Consider the following 24317-nt stretch of genomic DNA (forward strand, 5'->3'; position numbering starts at 1 on the left):
TGTACATATAACAGACTTCTATAGGATTTCGTACATAAAATAAACCTGGGCTTAGAATACTATTGTTTTATCTTTACAAATGCCTCTAAAAATAGCAGATATTCGCATTGGATAGAAAGCACTTTCCAATGTAGTTCTTTCGGAGAAGTTCAATGTAACGATTAGATAGTTAATGAGACGTGCATCAAGGGAATGGAATGTTCATACAGACACTTTCTATTCACTTAAAAAAAAAAATGTTTGGAGTGCTGACAAAGTGTCTGTCCAATGGCATCTAGACTCAAATACTTTCACGATTCTCCTTTAAATTCAGATGCCTGCAAACTGTAGCAATGTATGCTTTTATCAGAGGTTTTGGGTATTTCCATATTTTGGTGACTTCCCCTTTTGGTTCATGGTCTTTCAAATACTGAAGAATTCAAATACCAAAGGGATTCTGATCATTGGCTCATGTGAGCATTCTAACATTAGTATATCCCTAAAAATTGATCTATCCCTAGAGACTCTTACTTTCAAAAAGGGCCAAGTTTTTTATTTAAACATTGAAGCTGCAGGCTCTGGTAATTTGGCAATATAAAAGCTACAAAAGAATCGAAGTTTTGAAGGTGGTCAAAATTTTTCTGATTTTTTTTAATCTGGCAATTTATTATTGAATTAAAATTTGCTCATTATTGCAAGCTGATAATGCTTTCTATATTCACACCTTAGATTCAGGAATTTTGCCAGGAAATTTTTTTGCTAAATCTAGAGATAGATACCTTCAAAGACAACACAGTGTTAGGGAACATCATAAATGGCAGGATTATTTTGTCTCAAGTAGCTGAATTTAAAGGCACTAATCAACTAAGGGCATGAAATGAACAAAGGAGGACTGAGAAACTCCAAATGGATCTTGTCAGTCTTTGTGGTTGGACAAGATAGTGGAGGAAATTAACACTGAGAAATGATTATAATACTCAGAACTTTAAAGATATTAGTGCTTTGCAAAAGCTAGAATCAATTAAATTTTACTACAAGTCTGATGTATTGAGAAATTAACACAGCAAAGTTCAATTACTTGCTCAGAGTCACACAACAATATAATAGCAATCAGGAAGAGAAGCCAGGAATTCTTATGCTGTCCACTACTCTGACCACTATACTCACTACCTCACAGGAAAGAGTATTCATAATTATAAAGTGTATAATGAATTTGAGACCAAAATGAAATGTAGCAGGAATGATTTCTAAAAGAAATCCATATGTCTTCAGAAAAAAAAAAATACTACCAGAGTCAATGAATCAGAAAATGATCCACGTAAACTCTCTAATCAAAAGCAATATTGAAAGGTATGCTAGTTAATGAGGTGAATGGAGATATGGGAGAAATAATGGCACAGCTGAAATGTTAGTGGTAAGTGCAAAGCAACACACATCTATAAAACAGGTTTAGATACATTTTTCATAAATACCACATGGATTAAAATTAGATAGTATCCCTCAGACACTATGAACTGAGAGTCATAGATATTTAGCGAAGATTGGCAAAGTGTGCAGTAGCCATCGCAAAGGCTAAGGGCTTGGCTACACTTGCGAGTTACAGTGCAAGAAAGGAGCCCCGGGCGCACTAGCTCACTACCTGTCTACACTGGCAAGGCACGTAGAGCGCTCTGACTCCGCTGCTACAGCGCTGCTGGTACTCCACCTCGGCGAGTGGAATAATGTTTGCTGCGCCACCGCTGGAGCTCCGCGACGCCAGTGTGAACGAGATGTTGCATTACTGCGCTCTGATCAGCCTCCGGAAACGTCCCATAATCCCCGTAAGTCAAGTGGCCACTTGTCATTGTTTTTGAATCGCTGCAGGAATGCGGATATGCCCTTCGAAAGCTCCGTTTCTGACAGCTGACTGCTTATCTGTTCCGAGACAAAGCAACCATTACTGTGGAATGCTGTGTGTGTGTGTGAGAGAGAGAGAGAGAGAGAGAGAGAGAGGCCGGGAGTCTGCTGCTCTCTGAACTTACAAGACAGCATGCTGACATGCTCTCAGCCCCTCAAAAACCCACTCTTTCTCCCCCCACATACACACAATACACACCCTGTCAAACTCCACCCCATCCCAGCCCCCATTTGAAAAGCACGTTGCAGTCACTTGTATGCTGGGATAGCTGCCCACAATGCACCGCTCCCAATGCTGCTGCAAGTGCTGCAAATGCGGTTATGCCAGTGCGCTTGAAGCTCTCAGTGTGGACAGATTGCAGCGCTTTCCCTACTGCACTCTCCAAAGCCTGGTTTAACTCAAAGTGCTCTACATCTGCAAGTGTAGCCATGCCCTAATATGGTAGATAGTATGCTAGAGTGCATTAAAGGGGGACAGAAAATGTAACCATAAGTATTTTAAATCGGTTCTGGTTATCACCTTTACATTGGCATATTGAATTTGAAAAGTTGAAGAAAAGGGCAAATAGGATGCTAAGTGGTCTAGAGAATTTATGTGGAAGGCGAGATTAGGACGAATTTGGTCAAGATTTTCAGAAGTGAGTAGTGATTTTGGATGTGTAAGTTTTTGGGTACCCAACTTTTGTAACATCTTAAAGGTCTGCTTTTCAGAAAGTGCTGAGTACCACCTTTTATACAGCTGGTCCCTTTAGGGCATTTCAAAATCACTAGCCACTTTTCAATATATTGACCTTAGGCCATCTAGTTCATAGAGCTGGAGGGTAGGAGGTGATGAGAGTATATATACAAATGAATGGTTTAGTAAAATTCCAATCCCATAATATAAAAATAATGGATAACACAGTGGAATGATAGGAAATTTTGAAATGTTAAATAGGAATGTTTATCAGCATATAACTAATTTAGTGTTCATAAATAACACAATTAAGAGTGGGATATTTACATAATCAATATAATATAAGCAGTGTCAAAACTTTTGAGGTATAGTTTTTATACCTAAGAGTACAAATAAGTTTTTACTTTACAACATGGGATATTTCCAAGTTATTCAGAGCATTGTAGTTTTTTTTAACTGGTATGTTGGGGGGAGGGGAGAGGAAAACGAACTGCATAAAAAAGATATATTAAGTAAGGCTTCCATTATACTGGAAAAAACAGAGCTGCCTTGCTGAAGAGCTATAAAAAATGGCTTCAACTATTGAGCTAGATGTATCAACCACTGCATTCGAGAAATATAGTTTTCTCCTTTCTTGTTCCATATTTGGTATTGACAGAGGAACTATTCAAAGCAGCCACAAGTACATTTTTACATGCTCTTAACATTCCTCCGGAAACAAGCAGGTTTCTTGGTCAGAGGGTTTTCCTTTTAGCTTTCTTTCCTTTCTATAATTGGATTGTTCCTTAAATTTGAGAGGCCCTCATAAATCATCAGACAATAAAAATATATATTCAAAACAAAAGGAGTACTTGTGGCACCTTAGAGACTAACCAATTTATTTGAGCATAAGCTTTCGTGAGCTACAGCTCACTTCATCGGATGCATACTGTGGAAAGTGTAGAAGATCTTTTTATACACACAAAGCATGAAAAAATACCTCCTCCCACCCCACTCTCCTGCTGGTAATAGCTTATCTAAAGTGATCACTCTCCTTACAATGTGTATGATAATTAAGTTGGGCCATTTCCAGCACAAATCCAGGTTTTCTCACCCTTCTCCCCCTCCCCCACAAACCCACTCTACTTCTGGTAATAGCTTATCTAAAGTGACCACTCTCCTTACAATGTGTATGATGATCAAGGTGGGCCATTTCCAGCACAAATCCAGGGTTTAACAAGAACGTCTGGGGGGGTGTAGGAAAAAACAAGGGGAAATAGGTTACCTTGCATAATGACTTAGCCACTCCCAGTCTCTATTCAAGCCTAAGTTAATTGTATCCAATTTGCAAATGAATTCCAATTCAACAGTTTCTCGCTGGAGTCTGGATTTGAAGTTTTTTTGTTGTAATATAGCAACTTTCATGTCTGTAATTGCGTGACCAGAGAGATTGAAGTGTTCTCCGACTGGTTTATGAATGTTATAATTCTTGACATCTGATACCCGTTGCCAACTATGCCCACATATCTATTCAGGGGACACCATCACAGGGCCTAATAACATCAGCCACACTATCAGAGGCTTGTTCACCTGCACATCCACCAATGTGATATATGCCATCATGTGCCAGCAATGCCCCTCTGCCATGTACATTGGTCAAACTGGACAGTCTCTGCGTAAAAGAATAAATGGACACAAATCAGATGTCCAGAATTATAACATTCATAAACCAGTAGGAGAACACTTCAATCTCTCTGGTCACACGATTACAGACATGAAAGTTGCTATCTTACAACAAAAAAACTTCAAATCCAGAAGTGTGTCTGTGCGGATTTGATCTTGTGCTTTTTCAGGAAGTTTCTTGAGCAAATGCTGTAGTTGCTTTTGGTAACTCTCAGTGGGATCATAGGGTAATGGCTTGTAGAAACTCGTGTTGGAGAGCTGCCGAGCAGCCTCTTGTTCATATTCAGACCTATTCATGATGACAACAGCACCTCCTTTGTCAGCCTTTTTGATTATGATGTCAGAGTTGTTTCTGAGGCTGTGGATGGCATTGTGTTCTGCACGGCTGAGGTTATGGGGCAAGTGATGCTGCTTTTCCACAATTTCAGCCCGTGCACGTCGGCGGAAGCATTCTATGTAGAAGTCCAGTCTGCTGTTTCGACCTTCAGGAGGAGTCCACCTAGAATCCCTCTTTCTGTAGTGTTGGTAGGGAGGTCTCTGTGGATTAGTATGTTGTTCAGCATTTGCTACAAGAAAGTTCCTGAAAAAGCACAAGATCAAATCCGCACAGACACACCCCTGGAACCCCGACCTGGGATATTCTATCTACTACCCAAGATCCATAAACCTGGAAATCCTGGGCGCCCCATCATCTCAGGCATTGGCACCCTGACAGCAGGATTGTCTGGCTATGTAGACTCCCTCCTCAGGCCCTATGCTACCAGCACTCCCAGCTACCTTCGAGACACCACTGACTTCCTAAGGAAACTTCAATCCATCGGTGATCTTCCTGATAACACCATCCTGGCCACTATGGATGTAGAAGCCCTCTACACCAACATTCCACACAAAGATGGACTACAAGCCGTCAGGAACACTATCCCCGATAATGTCACGGCTAACCTGGTGGCTGAACTTTGTGACTTTGTCCTTACCCATAACTATTTCACATTTGGGGACAATATATACCTTCAGATCAGCGGCACTGCTATGGGTACCCGCATGGCCCCACAGTATGCCAACATTTTTATGGCTGATTTAGAACAACGCTTCCTCAGCTCTCGTCCCCTAAAGCCCCTACTCTACTTGCGCTATATTGATGACATCTTCATCATCTGGACCCATGGAAAAGAAGCCCTTGAGGAATTCCACCATGATTTCAACAATTTTCATCCCACCACCAACCTCAGCCTGGTCCAGTCCACACAAGAGATCCACTTCCTGGACACTACAGTGCTAATAAACAATGGTCACATAAACACCACCCTATACCGGAAACCTACTGACCGCTATTCCTACCTGCATGCCTCCAGCTTTCACCCTGACCACACCACACGATCCATCGTCTACAGCCAAGCTCTGCGATACAACCGCATTTGCTCCAACCCCTCAGACAGAGACAAACACCTACAAGATCTCTATCAAGCTTTCTTACAACTACAATACCCACCTGCAGAAGTAAAGAAACAGATTGATAGAGCCAGAAGAGTTCCCAGAAGTTACCTACTACAGGACAGGCCTAACAAAGAAAATAACAGAACGCCACTAGCCGTCACCTTCAGCCCCCAACTAAAACCCCTCCAACGCATTATTAAGGATCTACAACCTATCCTAAAGGATGACCCAACACTCTCACAAACCTTGGGAGACAGGCCAGTCCTTGCCTACAGACAGCCCCGCAACCTGAAGCAAATACTCACCAACAACCACATACCACACAACAGAACCACTAACCCAGGAACTTATCCTTGCAACAAAGCCCGTTGCCAATTGTGCCCACATATCTATTCAGGGGACACCATCACAGGGCCTAATAACATCAGCCACACTATCAGAGGCTCGTATACCTGCACATCCACCAATGTGATATATGCCATCATGTGCCAGCAATGCCCCTCTGCCATGTACATTGGTCAAACTGGACAGTCTCTACGTAAAAGAATAAATGGACACAAATCAGATGTCAAGAATTATAACATTCATAAACCAGTCGGAGAACACTTCAATCTCTCTGGTCACGCAATCACAGACATGAAGGTCGCTATCTTACAACAAAAAAACTTCAAATCCAGAATCCAGCGAGAAACTGCTGAATTGGAATTCATTTGCAAATTGGATACTATTAATTTAGGCTTGAATAGAGACTGGGAGTGGCTAAGTCATTATGCAAGGTAGCCTATTTCCTCTTGTTTTTTCCTACCCCCCCCCCCCCCGATGTTCTGGTTTAACTTGGATTTAAACTTGGAGAGTGGTCAGTTTGGATGAGCTATTACCAGCAGGAGAGTGAGTTTGTGTGTGTATGGGGGTGGGGGGGATGTGAGAAAACCTGGATTTGTGCTGGAAATGGCCCACCTTAATTATGCACATTGTAGGGAGAATGGTCACTTTGGATGAGCTATTACCATCAGGATAGTGAGTTTGTGTGTGTGGTTTTTGGGAGGGGGGGGAGGGGGTGAGAGAACCTGGATTTGTGCAGGAAATGGCCCAACTTTATTATCATGCACATTGTGTAAAGAGTTGTCACTTTGGATGGGCTATCACCAGCAGGAGAGTGAATTTGTGGGGGGGGGGGGTGGAGGGTGAGAAAACCTGGATTTTTGCTGGAAATGGCCCACCTGATGATCACTTTAGATAAGCTATTACCAGCTGGACAATGGGGTGGGAGGAGGTATTTTTTTCATATTCTCTGTGTATATATAAAGTCTGCTGCAGTTTCCACGGCATGCATCTGATGAAGTGAGCTGTAGCTCACGAAAGCTCATGCTCAAATAAATTGGTTAGTCTCTAAGGTGCCACAAGTACTCCTTTTCTTATTGTAAGGAGAGATTTCTTATTGTAAGGAGAGTGATCATTTTAGATAAGCTATTACCAGCAGGAGAGTGGGGTGGGAGGAGGTATTTTTTCATGTTTTGTGTGTATATAAAAAGATCTTCTACACTTTCCACAGTATGCAGCCTATGAAGTGAGCTGTAGCTCACAAAAGCTTATGCTCAAATAAATTGGTTAGTCTCTAAGGTGCCACAAGTACTCCTTTTCTTTTTGCGACTACCGACTAACACAGCTGTTACTCTGAAACCTGTCCTATTCAAAACAGTTATCATAGTGTTCAGTGCCCAAAATCTTGATGATGTCTTTACATAGTCCCTGGAATAAAAATATACATATACTTTTTTTTGAAACAGTCATTTATTATTAAGACATTAGTTATTGTTCTTTTCTTCCAAATTCTTTATTGTATGGAATAAAACCTGGGAACTTTCAGATACAGTAAGCAAGTCATCTCAAAATTAGGTGTTTTCATAGACCTTTAGGTTTTCTCTGGTAATTGGAGGATACTTCCATGTAGCGAACTTTGTGGTCCGTAAAATGTATGCATACTTGTCAAAACCCCTAGCAAGATTTTAAAAAGATATGTGAACTACAAGACTTGCTAAGCAGCTCTTGTTTTTAATATGTTAGTTTGGGGCTCGTTTTATATAACTATGCCATTAATATAATTAAGTGTAATATTTCTCAGTTTAGAACTTCAGATTTTTTTCTTGTATTTTGACATATTTTTCATAAGACACTGCCAAATAGGATAGCACCAGTTATATTTTCTGTCAAGTAATATAATCCTGATTTCAATAAAAACTAGAAATCCACCATTGCAATTAACAGTAGTCACAAAAAATGTGGTATAAGTGCCATCTGCTAACCCAACTATAGCAATTAGCTCACATTGTGTACCCTGGGAATTGCTGTCGTTCTGAGTAATGCAGGTGCAGAAACAAGGAAGTAAACTAAAATAATTAAATGTATATACTGGTAAATAAGGTAAAAGAAATGATAAAAAAATCAGCATTTATCAAATGATAAAAATAAGTCATTAACAAGAAATTTTATTTTTCAAGACATTTAGAGTATAAGATTAAATAGAGATGCAGAGGGGGAAAGAAAGGAGCTGATTAAAATGTTTCTTTCTCTAATATAAATTATGTGGAAATCCTGCTAATTTACACAAGTTATTGAGCTCAGTACAGGAGTAACCGGGTAAAATTGTATGAGTTATGATACACATGAAGTTTTTTTCTGGTAAGACTGCTCAGCGTGAATTATCTGAGTTGTTTATATTGAAGTTAATTCTGAAAAATATTCAGACAATTTGCTAGCTGCTGAAAGCTTCTAAATATTTGTGTATGTTGTTTGCAGTGTCCAATTCTGAAGAACTATATCTTAGTATAATATTTTTAAAATAATTTTCAAAGTTGCAAAATGCAATCATAAGCAGTAAAAGTGAAAGATATGGTTAAACTTTGTGGCAAGCAACTTTTCTTTTCTTTTTCTTTTCTTTTTCTTTTCTTTTTCTTTTCTTTTCAAAAAAGTCCAGATAACACTGAATCTAATTTCCAACACCGGATCTAATACTATTAAACTTTGAATTGGAACATTTATGCTGTGTTAGGTATAAAACAATCACTCTTGGAAAAAAGATTGTGAAATACAAGGCTTTTTTGAGGACCAGAAGCATAAAGAGCAAAGTTTATATAGTATTTATATAGTACTTTGTATTTTCAAATCACTTTTTCTGAGAGAATAATAAAGAGACTGCTTCAGTCATCTTAAATAATTTGCTGTTTTCTTATCTCTTCTTCTTCTTAAGATTTTAGCACATACATATATATAGTGAAAACTCGTTCCTGTTCAATAGAGTCATAGTAAGTCTGTGCCAGACTGGAAGTAGTTTCTTCTTCGAGAGATGATCCCTCCGGGTATGCATTGTGGGTGCTCATGTGTTCCATACTCCTGAGAATATAAGATTTTTCACTAGAAGCATCCGTTGGTCTGCACCTATGCTCTGCACCTTCTCATGCTCCAAACCAAGGGCATAAGGGATGGCCCGGACCGACCACCTCTCTTGTTTCTTTCTACCAGTCGTGGTGTGACAAAATCTCCTGTGTGCACAAGCTTTACTAGCATTTCTCATTCTTTTCCTCCTCAAACCCTACAGTCTCATGAATTCCAACTCTGTAGACACTTGGAGCTTTCCATGAGACCCATTATGATCTCAGGCCTTCTGGGTGGCCAAATAGTTTCCCTCCAGCCCCAGTGCTCCCTAGCTCCAAATCCTCAGAGGTCAGGCCCACTGACTAGTCCAAGCATAGACATGAGGAGGGTAAGGACAAGCAGCCTCATATGAAGTGGGAGAAATTGCCTCCAAGTCCTCAGAGAAAAGGACCACCTCCCCCATGTCCTCGGGGTCTGGTGAGACTCTGTGCCCTGGTGGGGGGGTGTCAGGCGCTAATGGAGAGCATGGGTCTATGTTTTGGGTACCCAGAGGCAAGGGTGCTCCTAAACCACCTGCACGAGGGGCAGAACCAGCCCCTGCATCAGCAACCTGAGAAGGGAAAAATCTCCTTTACTGATAGTACTGCACTGCTAAAAGATGCTCCGCTGTCCAACCCAAGTCCTCATTGTCAGCTCCACCCAGAGGCACACAGTAAAACATATTGGATGTTTTCTCACAAATACAACATCTGCTAGTACAATTTCTCAGAAACACTTAAAGTGAGGACCAGAAAATCCTTCTGTTGTTTAACAACTTTGTTTTGCGGGGAGGGAAGACTGGCTATCCGATTTTGTTTTTCATCCTTCATGGAACTTCCTAGAGAAAAGGCATAGTGGGGAATGAATCCGGAGACCTGTTAAATATTCAGGAATAGTACTGAGAGTCTTTGATAATAAGTCATGAACAGCGGGAACTTTAGCGTTTTAAAATGGCATGGTGAGGACTCTTGCCTGGCAATTTTTTGTGCTTGTTATCCCAAATCTTTGGTGTCTCTGCATGTGGGGAAACATTTACACTTATTGAATAAATGCTTTGACAGCCAAACACATTCTTTTGTAGTGAGTGTGAAGGACAGGCATTTGCACAGTAGAAGCAGCAAGAAGCATTAGCTTAAGATGCAGACACAGAATCATTGGGTATGGAGAATTACTGACATAAACGGGCATTTTTCAGTGCAAGGTTTTTATTATTGGATTTTTAATGTTTCCTATTAATCTTTTGACATAAATTCAAGGAGACAGATGCCTGTTCAGATTTAATTTTATTTTGGTTGACAGATGTATTATTAGGTTCTCTTTTTATGCATCTTCATATCTGAAGATGGTGTAAAATTCAGAAAATTCAATGTGCTGGTTTTTATCGGAAATTATAGCAGTAGCTTTGACACACCCCAATGAATTTGATGGTATTAGTGTCATGCTTTCTTGGAGCTGGGAAATGCTCACCCTTACATATCCGGAGGTCAAAGGCACTGATTAAGAATGCCTACATTTGTTCTGTTTATGGAAGGGAAGTTGGCTGGTAACTACTAACTTTGTTTCATAATTAACACTCAGATATTTTCTAATCCCCACATGATCTCCCCCAAGGATAATGGTAAGAGACTCCATTAAAATAAGAAATTATTTTCCTTCCAACCCCAACTTAAATGATGTAACCTTCTAAATTTGAAGACTCTGTGAGCATGTTAATTCATTTCTCAAATATTAACGTTTTGATATGGCTGTTTATCCTGTTAGAAAGGCCTTGTCTACACAAGCTAAAAGATGTATTTTTCAATTAGATTAATTTGATTGAAAATCCCCCTTAATATTCATGTGGACACATCTTTTAGATAGTTTTGAGCAGGTAGTGTTTTAGCCAAACTGTTAAATATCTGTACAATTTTATTAGACAAAGTTTGTAAAACAGCCAGTATATAGACTCAGAGTTTAAAAACAGATGTGCAAATAATTTTCCCAAACATTTATTGTTATTGTATACATCATTGTGGGATTTGTAAATGTGAGTGAACATTTTCTGCATTTAGCAATTTGTGTGCAAATATAGTATGCACAGTCAGAATAGTACTTGCAATTGGGTACATGTGTTTAAAAAAAAATCTGAGCCGATGGATGACTATTCTGTTCGCAGACTGAAACATATAAAAACATATACAAAAGAACTTGAAAATGTTTTCAGATAAAGGCAAACTTATGGGTAGTTACCCATAATGGCATTTGTTAAAGAGAACAGGGTAAATATCTTTATCTTTATATCTTCTAATGACTGCAGATGGTAAGGGTCTCAGTATTGTTTAATAGAAAATATGTTGAGACATTAATTCCATTACTGCTTTGGAGAAGGAATCCCACTTATTGAATAACCAGTCTCACTCCTGTGTGGTCTCCCTTCCAAGTTTTGAATCACCTCCAAACTGCTTAGGAGAATTGATGCAATTGCAGTTGAAGGTATGGTGGCTGTTCATAACTTTCTTCTAGTGATGTGAGGACAAACTTTTTGTATGGATATGAAAAGCTAGAATGTGTGTATTTCATTTTACTGACATATAACTCAAGACCATTGTAAAGATATTCCTTCCTGGATGCTTGCGTGTATGTCATCTGAATTGCAACAACATTGTATTCAAGGATAACAATCAGTTCTAATATCTGTGAGTCATAAGAAGGATGGGATTTAAAAGAATGTTAACAAACTGTATTAAATGAAGAAGATATCAATAAGTAAACAGTAGCTCATGTTCTTGATCCTCCCCTCACCCCTACCCCACATCCCCCCAGTCATATCTTTCAAAGGCTAATCTGTGATTATCTCCAGAATCCCATTCTAAGATATTGTTTTCAAACGTCCTTAAATTTACAAACATACTGACTTAAAATACACTTTTTTTATATATTTTGTGGAACTTTCCCTTCAGCCCTGTGGAGCCCAGGTTTGCTAATGACCTTCAGGTCTGAGTTGTTGGTTTTATTTTTTTATTTTTTTAAAGCAACAATTGACAAGCTACAATTGCTCCATATCTTTTGTTTGTTGAACTGTAAGAAAAGCCTTATTGACCCAGAAGCCAGCATATGGGCAGGGATGGTGTCCCTAGCCTTTGTTGGCCAGAAGCTGGGAATGGGTGACAGGGGATGGATCACTTGATGATTACCTGTTCTGTTCATTCCCTCTGGGGCACCTGGCACTGGCCACTGTCAGAAGATAGGATACTTGGCTAGATGGACCTTTGGTCTGACCCAGTGTAGTCGTTCTTATGTTCTTAAATTGCTCCCCAAGTAATGTTCTATTGTTTGTTAGGGAAACTGAAAATTACCTTGATCTGTTTTCTGGACCTCCTTCATCTGTTAATTTTAATTTCACTTTTCTTGTTTCCCTGAATGTCCATAAGTTTCCTATATTTTTTTTAATGCTTCTGTTTCCATCCATGTACATGCTGATTAACTCTTTATGGATCTGAATTTGCTATTAGTGTGGAACTTTTTTTGCCACAGGTTCAGCTACATTAGATAGTGAAATGAAACAAAGATATGAGTGCAGCATATTTGTTTAAATCATGATATTTATACGTTTTTCTTTAAACTCAACTAGTGCTGCTTCTTTTTTTTTTCCTTAGCTCCAGGGCTTAAGCCACAATGTTATCTTCACTTTGGATTCTCTCTTAAAAGGAGACTTGAAAGGAGTTAAAGGGGTAAGTGTTCAGTGAGTACTTTCAAGGGAACATTTTCAGGGTTGCCTAGATTTCAGCTCCTTACTATCCACCCATCCATCCAGATTCTTATGTTGGCACTTATTGTCATCATATCTGCATGGATTCTGCTAAGTATAATTGAAGGTGCATGATTAAAATTCCACTTGGAAAATATGTGGTTCATATCTGTCTTAAGATCCGTGAGAGAGGAATATTTGAAAAGATTTAAAAGAAAAGACTTTTTAAAATGCCGTTTATGATTTTTGGAACGATATCTTAATTTTAAACCTACAATTTAAAAGTGTTTAAACCTATTTTAAGTGCATTTTCTGTTTCCTAAGGATCTTAAAAAGCCTTTTGACAAAGCCTGGAAGGATTATGAGACCAAATTGTAAGTATTCTTCATTTTGTCATAATTCATACAAAGAGAGAAAACACTTTAATGTCAGAGAAGGAAAACCTTTTACATTCTAACCTTGATTATTAGGATACTGAGAATACCTGTCATTTATCTTTGTTTCGGTAGATGACTCAGACTTATTTAGCAGGTCAGTAACATTTTTGGATTTTCATTCTGGTTCAGAACTGTTCATTGTTACCATTGATGAATCTGTAAAGATGAAGGATTAAGAATGGGCTTATTCTCAATGCCATGAACATCACATTAGATATATAACCTTCAGTGTTAATGGAAATTCAAGCTTTTGTGTATTCTATTGAAGAGTTAAACCTTATGCCTAATATTCCTCTGGAATAAGGAAGAAGACTGGGTTGCTGATCAAACCGTTAATTTTCGAGTTGGGACTGTACATTTTTATTTGGTATACAGACATACAAGCTATACACCATACATATAATATCTAGACATTACAGATACAATAAAACTTCTGTGGACATGTGACACAGGTTTTATAGATTAAAAAAATCTTAAAACAGCTGCTCACGCGCTCTAGTCTTAAGCAGTATATAATAGAATAAAATAGTCTGTGTATACAGAAGGAATATTAGTTATAAGAAGTGATGAATAGTCAGAAATGAAAAAGTAAATACAATATATTACTAAACCATACATTTGCAATATTTTTATGTGTGTAGACTAGTTGTGATGAAAAACTAATTTTAAATAAGTTTACAAGGAGAAATCATGTATCGCTCTGGGAAGCTTCAGTTCATAATGCCCCTAACTCAATGTGTGGTAGTAGTTTTATTTCTGACCCATCCCTTGGTGCATAATTCAGGCATCTGGACCCATGATAATCTGTTACAGTCCATTCAAAGGAAGACTTGATGGAAGTGAGTTCTAGATTGGCATTAGATTTTGGAGTGTTATATTAAAAATTCAAAAAGAAAAGGAGTACTTGTGGCACCTTAAGCTATTACCAGCAGGACAGTGGGGTGGGAGGAGGTATTGTTTCATATTCTCTTTGTATATATAAAGTCTGCTGCAGTTTCCACGGTATGCATCCGATGAAGTGAGCTGTAGCTCACGAAAGCTCATGCTCAAATAAATTGGTTAGTCTCTAAGGTGCCACAAGTACTCCTTTTCTTTTTGCGAATACAGACTAACACGGCTGTTACTCTGAAACCTGTCATTAAAAATTCAGTGACTCTTACTGAGTGTGGCTGTAGACACTGGGACAAGGTTAAAAGGATGGTTGGATAAGTGATATAAATTTTAAAAATATTTGATGTTTCACTCCATTTGTTTTATGGAAACATGCTAATGTGTGAATATGATGTAACTGGAATATGCTTTATGCAAAAGGACTCTTGTACGGTATCATAACAAAGGTTATAACCTTCTGAATATATTCCTCCTATTTGTATGCATGTATCATTCTTGTATCTGAAGCTAGAAATATGAAGTATAACTCTGAGGTCCTATTGTAATTATGCAAAGTGTGGGCCATTAATGGTGGTTTAGAATCTTGATGGCTCCCATTCACTAGGACAATTGGTTGTAAATGGTTTATTTACCTGCAAACCTTCCTGTGTACATGTGGGCCAACCTTGGAAGAATGGAGACTAGGGGTTTTACAGTGACATGTGACCATGTCACATGGCACTGGAATCCATCTTAATCCTTATACTTTTCCACTGAAGAGGCGGATGTGGGGACAAGCACAGACAAAAGATTCCTGCCTTATGCCAAAGCTATAAAAGGGGGTGGAGCAGGACAAAAGGGGCTGCCAGTCATGGAAAAAACCCTGCTTACTACCTGAGATGTCTGCTGCATCTAACAAAGACTGTACCAGGGGAAAGGATTGTACCCAGACTACGAAGGAGTCTATTCTGTGAAAGAAACTTATTGGAACATCTTTGAGTGTGAGATATTACCTGTAGTCAGTTTCCTAATGTATTAAGCTTAGACTTGCATATTTTGTTTTATTTTGCTTTGTGACTTACTTTGTTCTGTCTGTTATTACTTGAAACCCCTTAAATCCTACTTTTTTCCTTAATAAAATCACTTTTGTTTATTAATAAACCCAGAGTAAGTGATTAATACCTGGGGGACCAAACAGATGAGCATATCTCTCTATCAGTGATATAGAGGGCAAACAATTTGAGTTTACCCTGTATAAGCTTTATACAGAGTAAAATGGATTTATTTGGGGTTTGGATCCCATTGGGAGCTGGGTGTCTGGGTGCTAGAGACAGGTAACCTGCTGAGCTATTTTTAGGTAAAGTCTGCATTATTGGGGGCATGGCCTAGACCCTGGGTCTGTGTTGCAGCAGGCTAGTGTGTCTGGCTCAACAAGGCAGGGTTCTGGAGTCCCAAGCTGGAAGGGAAAATCAGCTCAGAGGCAATTTCAGCACATCAGGTGACAGTCCCAAGGGGATCCTCTGTGACCGAACCTGTCACAATATTATTTTGGATAAATGTCAGCAGTGGTGATTTCATTTACGATAATTAGTGTATATTTCATGTGGGGAATAATAATGTGATTTAGGGAAGCTTTATTACTCTGTTTATCTGTCTCATTACTTACGTTTCTCCTATTCATCACATTATTTGCCTTGCTCTCTATCTATAGTTATATGTAAGCAGAAAAAATAAAAAGGAAAGAAAAGTCAGACCAATAAGAGTGATTGATTTTTATTAATCATAACTATATAATTTTAGCACTAAACACAGATATTTTCACATTCAAGTCTCATTACAAATATTAGTCCTTGTAAATTAATAAATAAATATTCCCATCTTCCAGAGGAATCAAAGGCAAAAGGATTAATGTCCAAGTAAAAAATGGCATCTTTTTAATAAACTGTGTGTATTCAGTCACATCTGTATATGAAATTACTTTTTATTCTTGCTAGCTCTGGAGAGCTGTGGCTCATTCTTCCATAAATATGTTAAGTATTTCTCTGGCCCGTGCATTTTCAGTGGAATAGCTGATTGTATACATTTGCAATTGCTGGGTCAACTTCTACATTTCGTGATACCTGTGGAATTCCGCTAAGGCCATTTGGGTTGTGCAGGTGTCACTAAGAGCAGAATTTGGTGTATAGAAACTTTTCTGGTGATGCATAAGACAAACAGAACCCAGTTTGTCTATCAGATCCTAAGCTGAGTTTCCAGGGCTGACAGAAAAATATCTTTCTACTTCTTCGAGGAGTGTCCCTGTGGGTGCTCTATTTTGTGTCTTGATGCCCTGCGCTTGTAATCGGAGATTTGTGGTAGCAGTGCCCAGTTGGGCCATGCACGCGCTGTAGCCGTCTCACACCGCTTCGAGCGGTTAAATAGCTGTGCGCAGCCAACTGTCCTTCAGTTCCTTCTCTACTGCCTTTGTCTTGAGTTGGAGTGATCAGCAGGGCCCTCTCTTACCTCCTATAGGATTAATAGAAGATAGTCCGTAGTTGTTTCTTGGTACTGTTAGTTTAGCTGTAGTTAGCTACCCTATCCCTTTGCCTTACTATAATTTCTTCTATTTCATTCAAAAAAATTTTTTTTCCTTTTACCTTCCCTATCTACTCCTGTTTCTCCATGAGGCAGACAGCTATAGCCTCAAACAGGGTTTATCCCTGTTTTTTTTCTTTAAGAGACCGACGCTCTCAGGCATGCCCAGCTCACCTAGCTTTAAATGCTGTCTGACTTGCAGACTCTACATACTGGTCTCTGACAGCCACACACAGTGTGTCCACTGCCTCGGTGAGACTTACATTATTCAAAAGTGCCCACACTGCAGAAAGCTGACAACCAGGGCAAGAAAAGCCAGGGATCTCCAGCTTAAGCCCCTCATGATAGAGAAATCCCACAGGCCAGCCTCCGACCCCAAGTCCAGGACCACCCACTGGCCAATGGCCGCCCCCAGCAGCAGCTTCTGACAGGGGTTCTGCTTCAACAACGGCTGCCAAGGAGCCTGTTCCGATTAAATGAGCTGTAGCTCACGAAAGCTTATGCTCAAATAAATTTGTTAGTCTCTCAAGTGCCACAAGTACTCCTTTTCTTGTTCCAAGAAAGACTACCAAAAAGTGGTCGCAGACATCCTTGTGCCGAGAATCGCCTAAGAAAAAGCAATCTCCAATTGAAAAATCTGCCCCAGTACTGACAGCATCAAGAGCGCCAGACTGTGCGGCACAGGGAACGTCCAGTACCGAGAGTTCTAGAAAAACTAAAGACCCTATATGGGCAAGCTCAAATGGAGGTTCACACAGTAAAGTGAAACCTTTCAGCTCGGCACCCATGGAGCCGAAGAAAACCTCAGCACTGAGCAGTACAGTGGTGCCACCTGCTGTACGTATATCTCACAGCTCTAAATTCTTGGCACCGGCAGCTGCAACTCATACTCCTGGGCCATCCGTAATGCAGTCTCCAGCACAGAGCCTCACGGTTCTGCAGCAATTCATGAGACCTGCAGACACGATAGTGGCCTCAACGCCTGAATCTCCTCTACTCGGTACCGAGGGTACCCCATCCAGATTGGTACCAAGTCAGCTGAATACTCATTGTAGATCAGCCCCTCCTATCTCCAGTGATGAGGAAGAGGATGCTGCAGTAATATATACTCTTTGCCACTCCTCACCCAAGCCTGGACCATCTCGCCACCAACCACCTATAGATATGTGAGGCTGGTATAGTCACCCATGGGCACTGCCTCCCATACCATTCCCACCTAACTGGTTTGGCCATACTGGGATCCATGGACAATGTATAGGTCCCAACACCACAGGACCCGAGCCGTCCTAGGTCCAAAACAACATGCTTCCCTTCACTAACTGTCCTAGCACCCTCAGAAACACAAGAGGAAGAGACTGAGGAACCTGAGGACAGAGCTGAACATGACACTTCGCCACCTACTCACCTCTCATCTTCTTCACCGAACAAAACCATAATGCTACCACCCACCACTACAGGGGATGATTTCAAATCCTTTCAGGACCTCTTCAAAAGGGTAGCTGAATTTCTAGACATTTTGTTAGAACAACTATCAAAAGCCCAACATAATCTCACGGACATACTTCAGACATCCGGAGCAGCAAAGATAGCCCTGCCAGTTAATGATACTATCATGAAGCCTGCAAAAATAATCTGTCAGACACCGGCTATAGCAATACCCTTATGTAAGAGGTCTGACCAAAAATATTATGTTCCAGCTAAAGGGGCTGAGTTTTTATCTGCACACCCCGCACCAAACTATTTAATAGTAGAAGTGGTCAACCAAAAGGGGAAAACAACACCAGTCCAGAATGACCCCATATGATAGGGATTGGAAAAGGTTTTTTGGACGAAAAGCCTATTCCTCTGCTACATTTAATTCCGCATAGCCAATTATGTGGCCCTGCTGGCAATATACGTATGCAATATGTTCTCCAAAATGTCTGAATTTATTGAAAATTTTCCAGAGGGCAAAAAACAATACAAGGCGAACATTTCCAAAGGGTCTCTTATCAGCAGGACAGCCCTACAGGCTTCCCTGGACTCTGCAGTCATGGCCGATCCATTGCGACATCTGTGGTCATGCACCATGCATGTTGGCTCCATATCTCCGGGTTCCCAAGGGAGGTCCAGGCAATGGTCAAGGACTTACCCTTCGAGGGTCAAAAACTATTCAGAAACAAAACTGATGTGTCACTACGCACTCTAAAAAGACTCTAGGGGAACTTTAAAAACCCTCCGGGCATTTATGTACCTGCAAACAAAAAGAAACGGCAGGGTTTACAGTCAGATTCCGGTCAACTCCATACTCTCAACCCCACACTCAGTACGACCAACGGTGTAAACAAAGACAGAACAGATGTCGGCAGAACCAAGATCAACCTTCGACATCTCAACAATCCCATCTCCAGACAACAATTTTGAAGGTGTGGTTGAGGGCACAAGACCACCACACTCTCGAACTCTGGAAGTAGAAATGGTACCCCATCCATTCAGAGACCGCCTTGTCACCATTTTACCCAATCTGGAATACCATCACAACAGACAAATGGGTTTTAGAGATTATCCAAAAGGGTTATTCTATCCCCTTTATTTCTATCCCTCCGACCCACCCCTCTGCCCCATCTCTCTTCAGGGACCCCTGTCACGAGCACCTGCTGCAACAAGAAATAAACCACCTCGTACAATTAAGTGCTGTGGAATCCGTACCATTGCAGCAAAAGGGGAGAGGTTTTTATTCACACTATTTTCTAACTCAGAAAAAGACTGGTGGGTGGAGACCCATACTGGATCTATGCAAACTCAACAAATTAATAAGAACACAACGTTTCAAAATGGTGACTCTACCTACAATAAATCCAGCACTAGAGAAGGGAGATTGGCTCTTGACCCCCCACCTCCAGGACGCATATTTCTATATTACCATATACCCAGAAGATTCCTGAGATTCATTCTAGGGAAACAACACTTGCAATACAGAGTACTACCCTTTGTGCTATCCACTGTTCCGAGGGTTTTTGCCAAAGTTCTTGCTGTCGTGGCAGCTCACCTCCGCAGACGTGGAGTAATGATATTTCCATACTTGGATGACTGCCTCATAAGGGCACCAACACAGCAAGAAGCAATAAATGCCACACAGAGCACGATAACCCTTTTCACAAACCTAGAGTTGTAAATAAATGCACAAAAGTCCACACTGGTTCCTGTCCAAAAGTTGGAATTCATAGGAGCCTGCCTCAACTTCCTGACAGCAACAGCAACACCACCCCAACAACGCTTCCTCACACTGGTCAATCTAATTTTGATTCTGATGCACAACCCACAGACATTCGCCAGAACATGCTTATAACTCTTGGGGAATATGTCAGCAACAGCGTTTGTTGTCAAACATGCCAGACTCCACATGAGATGCTTGCAGCCGTGGCTTCGAACAGTGTATATGCCGCAGAGACACTTTCTCAACAGATGCCTCACAGTGCCACGCAGAGTAAAAGACTCTCTAACATGGTGGACACAGCCAAAGAACAACTGTTCAAGAATCCCCTTTCTACAAAGAACTCCAACAATGATAATCACAACAGATGCTTCCCTAATAGGTTGGGGGGGTAGATCTACTCAACAATATGGTCCAAGGCCACTGATCCCCAGCGGAGTCCAACCTGCACATAAACATACTGGAGCTAAGGGCAGTCCAAAATGCATGCAACCACTTTTTCCCTCTAATCAAAAACAATGCCATCAAGACCCTCACACACAATATAGCGTGCAAGTTTTACATAAATCACCAAGGGGGAGCATGATCATTCTCTCTATATACAGAGGCAATATGACTTTGGAATTGGTGCATCACTAACAACATAGAGATATTGGCATCCTATCTTCTGTGATGTTGGAATACAACAGTGGATGTCCGAAGCAGGGACTTCTCACAAACCTATGAATGGGAGATGGATCCCAGAATTCTAAAGTCCATGTGGGGGTTCCCCACCATAGATCTGTTTGCAACAGCTCAGAATGCCAAGTGCCCATATTGCTTCAGGGTGGGATTGGGACATCACTCTCTAAGAGACATTCTCCACATAAAATGGGATGCACCACTTATGTATGCATTTCCTCTCACCCCACTTCTAAGCTGAGTCATTCACAAGATCGAGCAGGACAAATCCAGGGTCATTCTCATAGCACCTACATGGCCCAGACAAACATGGTTCCCATACCTGCTTCAGATGGCGATGAAACTGCCTTGAACCCTTCTCTCACCTTCTGTCACAAAATGCAGGACGCGTCCATATCCCAATCTTGCAGTACTCCACCTCAAGGCCTGGCTAATCCGTGCCTGACTGGGGTTGAGGAGGTCTGTTCAGAGGAAGTAAAAGATATATTACTGAACAGTCAGAGAGCAAGTACAAGAAAGAAAGATATTCATAAGTGGAAACGATTCAGCACCTGGTGCCAAGATAAACAGATCTTACCACAATTGTCCCCCCTGCCGAGGATCCTGGACTATATACTGGAACTTAAAAAATCAGGGCTATCCACTAGTTCCATCAGAGTATACTTTGCTGCTATTACATCCTTGCACGACAGGGTGGACAGAGTCACTTTGTTCGCCCAACCATTAAATGTTTCCTTAAAGGCATTGAAAACACTTACCCCACAATAAGAAACCCTACATCCATGTGGGACCTCAACCTTGTTCTGTGTGGACTCATGGGAAAGCCGTTGACCCCTTGCAGCCTGCTCTTTGTTGTATTTATCCATGAAAGTGGCTTTCCTCATTGCCATCATGTTTGCCAAATGGGTGTGGAGAATTAGGTGCCTTAATGGCAAACTGACCTTATACAAGATTATTTAAAGATAAAGTAACTCTACAACCGCATCCCAAGTTCCTACCCAAAGTGGCCTCCCCCTTTCATTTGAACCAACCCATTTATTTACCTGTGTTTTTTCCAAAGCTACATGCGGACAGGAAGGAGACTTCACTCCACACACTGGTTGTTTTCAGAGCATTAGCTTTCTACACTGAAAGAACAAAAACATTTAGAAAATCACAGACTATTTGTTTCTATAACAGAACACTTGAAGGATCAAACAACCATCTCAAAACAAAGACTGTCCAAGTGGATATCAGGATGTATCCTGTTGTGCTACCAATACAACAAGCTACAACCTCCAGCAGGAATTCATACACACTCCACCAGAGCACTGTCAGCATCTGTGCCCTTTCTCAATAATGTCCCTGTCGCTAACATTTGTAGAGCAGCTACCTGGACATCAGTCCATACTTTCACTAAATACTATGTTATAGAGCAACAATCAGCATCAGTTGTCCACTTTGGACTCTCATGGTGTTATCCACCATCAATAGAGCAACTCCGAAGGCCCCCTCCTTCCCCTCTGCCCCCCGCCCTCGCACTGAGGGGCACTACTTCAACAGTCACCTAAAGTGGAGCACCCACAGGGACACTCCTTGAAGAAGAGGTTGTGCGGTAACTGAGGTTCTTCAAGATGGTTGTCCATGTGGGTGCTCTAGTACTCACCCTCCTCCCCTCTACTCCAGAGTTTCATGTAGATTCTCTGGGATAGAGAAGGAACAGAGGAACGGTTGGCTGCACACTACTGTGTAACCACTCGGAGCAGTGTGAGATGGCTACGGTGCATGTGTGGCTCAACCGGGCACTGCTACCACAAATCTCCTATTACAAGTGCAGGGCATCAAGACACCTAAAGTAGAGCAGCCACAGGGACAACCATCTTGATGAACCCCAGTTACTGCACAAGATGAGTGACTTTCTCTTTTGAAACAGTTTTCCACTTAAAATTTGAATAAAGTTTATCTGAATTCATTAAGACAAAAATGGAACATGGTGTCATGTTAGACTTTTCAGAGAAGAATCACATTTTAAGTAATTTGCCAAAGGCCAAAGAGGGAGTTATGATCAGAGCCAGGATTAGAACTTCAAAGTACTGCACTCTGCTACTAAAACCATAATTTTCTTTTTAAAAAATCCATCAAAAAGCACACTTTTAAGGAAATAAGAGATAAGAACAGTTATGGATATGTCAATAGTATGGACATTTTCCAAAATGTAGGAGGGATCAGTTTTTGCAGGTGGGTAAACTGGTCAATTGGGAAGCATTCAGTTATCATAAAGTTCTGATCTTCAGAAAGCAAAACTCTTTTTGTACTGATATGGCACCAGCCCAAGAAACACACAAGCTTAATGCTTTGCCAGACATTTTTAAAGGTTTCCAAAAGTTCAGCTAATGTTCTTTAAATGTGTCAAGAGAGGATGACAGATTATTGAGAAGGAAAGCAGATGTCTACTCAAATTTTGTTGCTTTGTATTGGGAAACTAGATTTGCATACAATGGACTATATGTAAACTGCAAAAGAGATGCACTGAGACCCTCTAAAACTACCCAAGAGGTCCAAGGCAGGCCTCCTAATCCCAGCCTTTAGTTTTAGCACTTCAAATTCTTGGTTTGGGGTATTTTCTTTTCTGGAGAAGGTAGCCAGTTGCAGTCATGTCATATTTACAGAATTGTCTGGAGACAAGTTTCATACAGCAATTATTTAGTAGCTGTGAGTTCCCAATTTAGAGTATGCAGAATGTTTGACTAAGAGTGCAGACTCTCTTGTTTTCTTTGAGTAGTTGCAGACATGTATTCATTCCATTCACGTGTGCAGGCTTCCAGTGCACCAAAGCTGGAGAACTTTGTCAAGCAGTGCCCTTGTGGGCGAGGGGGTGCTTGTGCGAAGTGGCTCTAGCCCCTCCCCTAGTTATTTAAGGGCAACACTATACTGATCCCCTTCAGTTCCTTCTCACTGCCAGTGGCTAGAGTCACAATATCTCGTGGTGATTTATCTCACTTCTGCTTCTCAGTTTTCTGGGAGTTCTTTGTATATATGTGTTCATTCATATATGTAGTGTAGTTTTGTAGTACTCTTAGGTTTAGTTTGTAGTATTTAGTTAGATTAGATACTTATCTTGGTGAGTGCCCTCCTGGGCATTTTAAGCATTGTCTGTTGTGTGGGATAGCTATCCCCAAGAATGACCCCCACACGTGATGCTTGTTCTGGGGAGAAGGGCACTTTAAAGAATAGTATTCTGTCTGCAAATCATTCAAGAAGAGAATGCAGGTGACAAGGAACTTCTGCTTAAGGCAGTACCTTTTGGAATAAGCTATGAGGCCTGCTTCAGCACTGGGGACCTTCACTGATCTGATGTCGTAATCCCCTTTGGAGCCGGCATGAGATGTTACTCTGGGTGCAAGGTCTGATGCTTCCCCTAGGAGGAAGAAAGACAGTTCTCCTTCCTCTGGTCCTCCGAGGAAGAGGACCCACAAGATGAACCAAGACGACTACGGGGATCAGAAATGTTCCTTGTTGTCTTCTCGGAGGAGTGCTGATCAGCACCGTTACTCCTCCAGAATGTAAAGTGGAGCTGAGCCATCTAACTGCTCCCTGGTTGCGCATCAGGACTAGATGGATATCATACTGTTGACTCTAGTTCTGGCCATGGGGTGTCTGTTGTCTCTAATACACTGGCATACCAGGTGATGTCAAACCTGCTCTGCATCCCTAATTCCCCAGCAGTTCAGAAGCACTCAGCTGCTGTGGCTTCTTCCTTCTCTGTGCCCTTGGCACTGTCTGGGCTGGTCGCAGAGT

At 40.9% G+C, this 24317-nt stretch overlaps 1 protein-coding gene across 3 annotated transcripts in view; it reads left to right on the forward strand.

Moving 5' to 3' along the window:
- Window positions 1-24317, forward strand: part of ASAP1 (ArfGAP with SH3 domain, ankyrin repeat and PH domain 1) — a 368734-nt gene that overhangs the window by 197078 nt on the left and 147339 nt on the right. For all 3 annotated transcript variants that reach the window (XM_084619542.1, XM_084619543.1, XM_084619541.1), the window contains exons 6-7: window positions 12694-12768; window positions 13110-13159. In XM_084619542.1, the coding sequence (XP_084475668.1) occupies window positions 12694-12768; window positions 13110-13159 (125 nt within the window). The remainder of the gene's footprint in view (window positions 1-12693; window positions 12769-13109; window positions 13160-24317) is intronic.

Source organism: Lepidochelys olivacea (genome assembly GCF_965140295.1).
Source record: "Lepidochelys olivacea isolate rLepOli2 genome assembly, chromosome: 2".
In the NCBI taxonomy this organism is placed as follows: domain Eukaryota; kingdom Metazoa; phylum Chordata; order Testudines; family Cheloniidae; genus Lepidochelys; species Lepidochelys olivacea.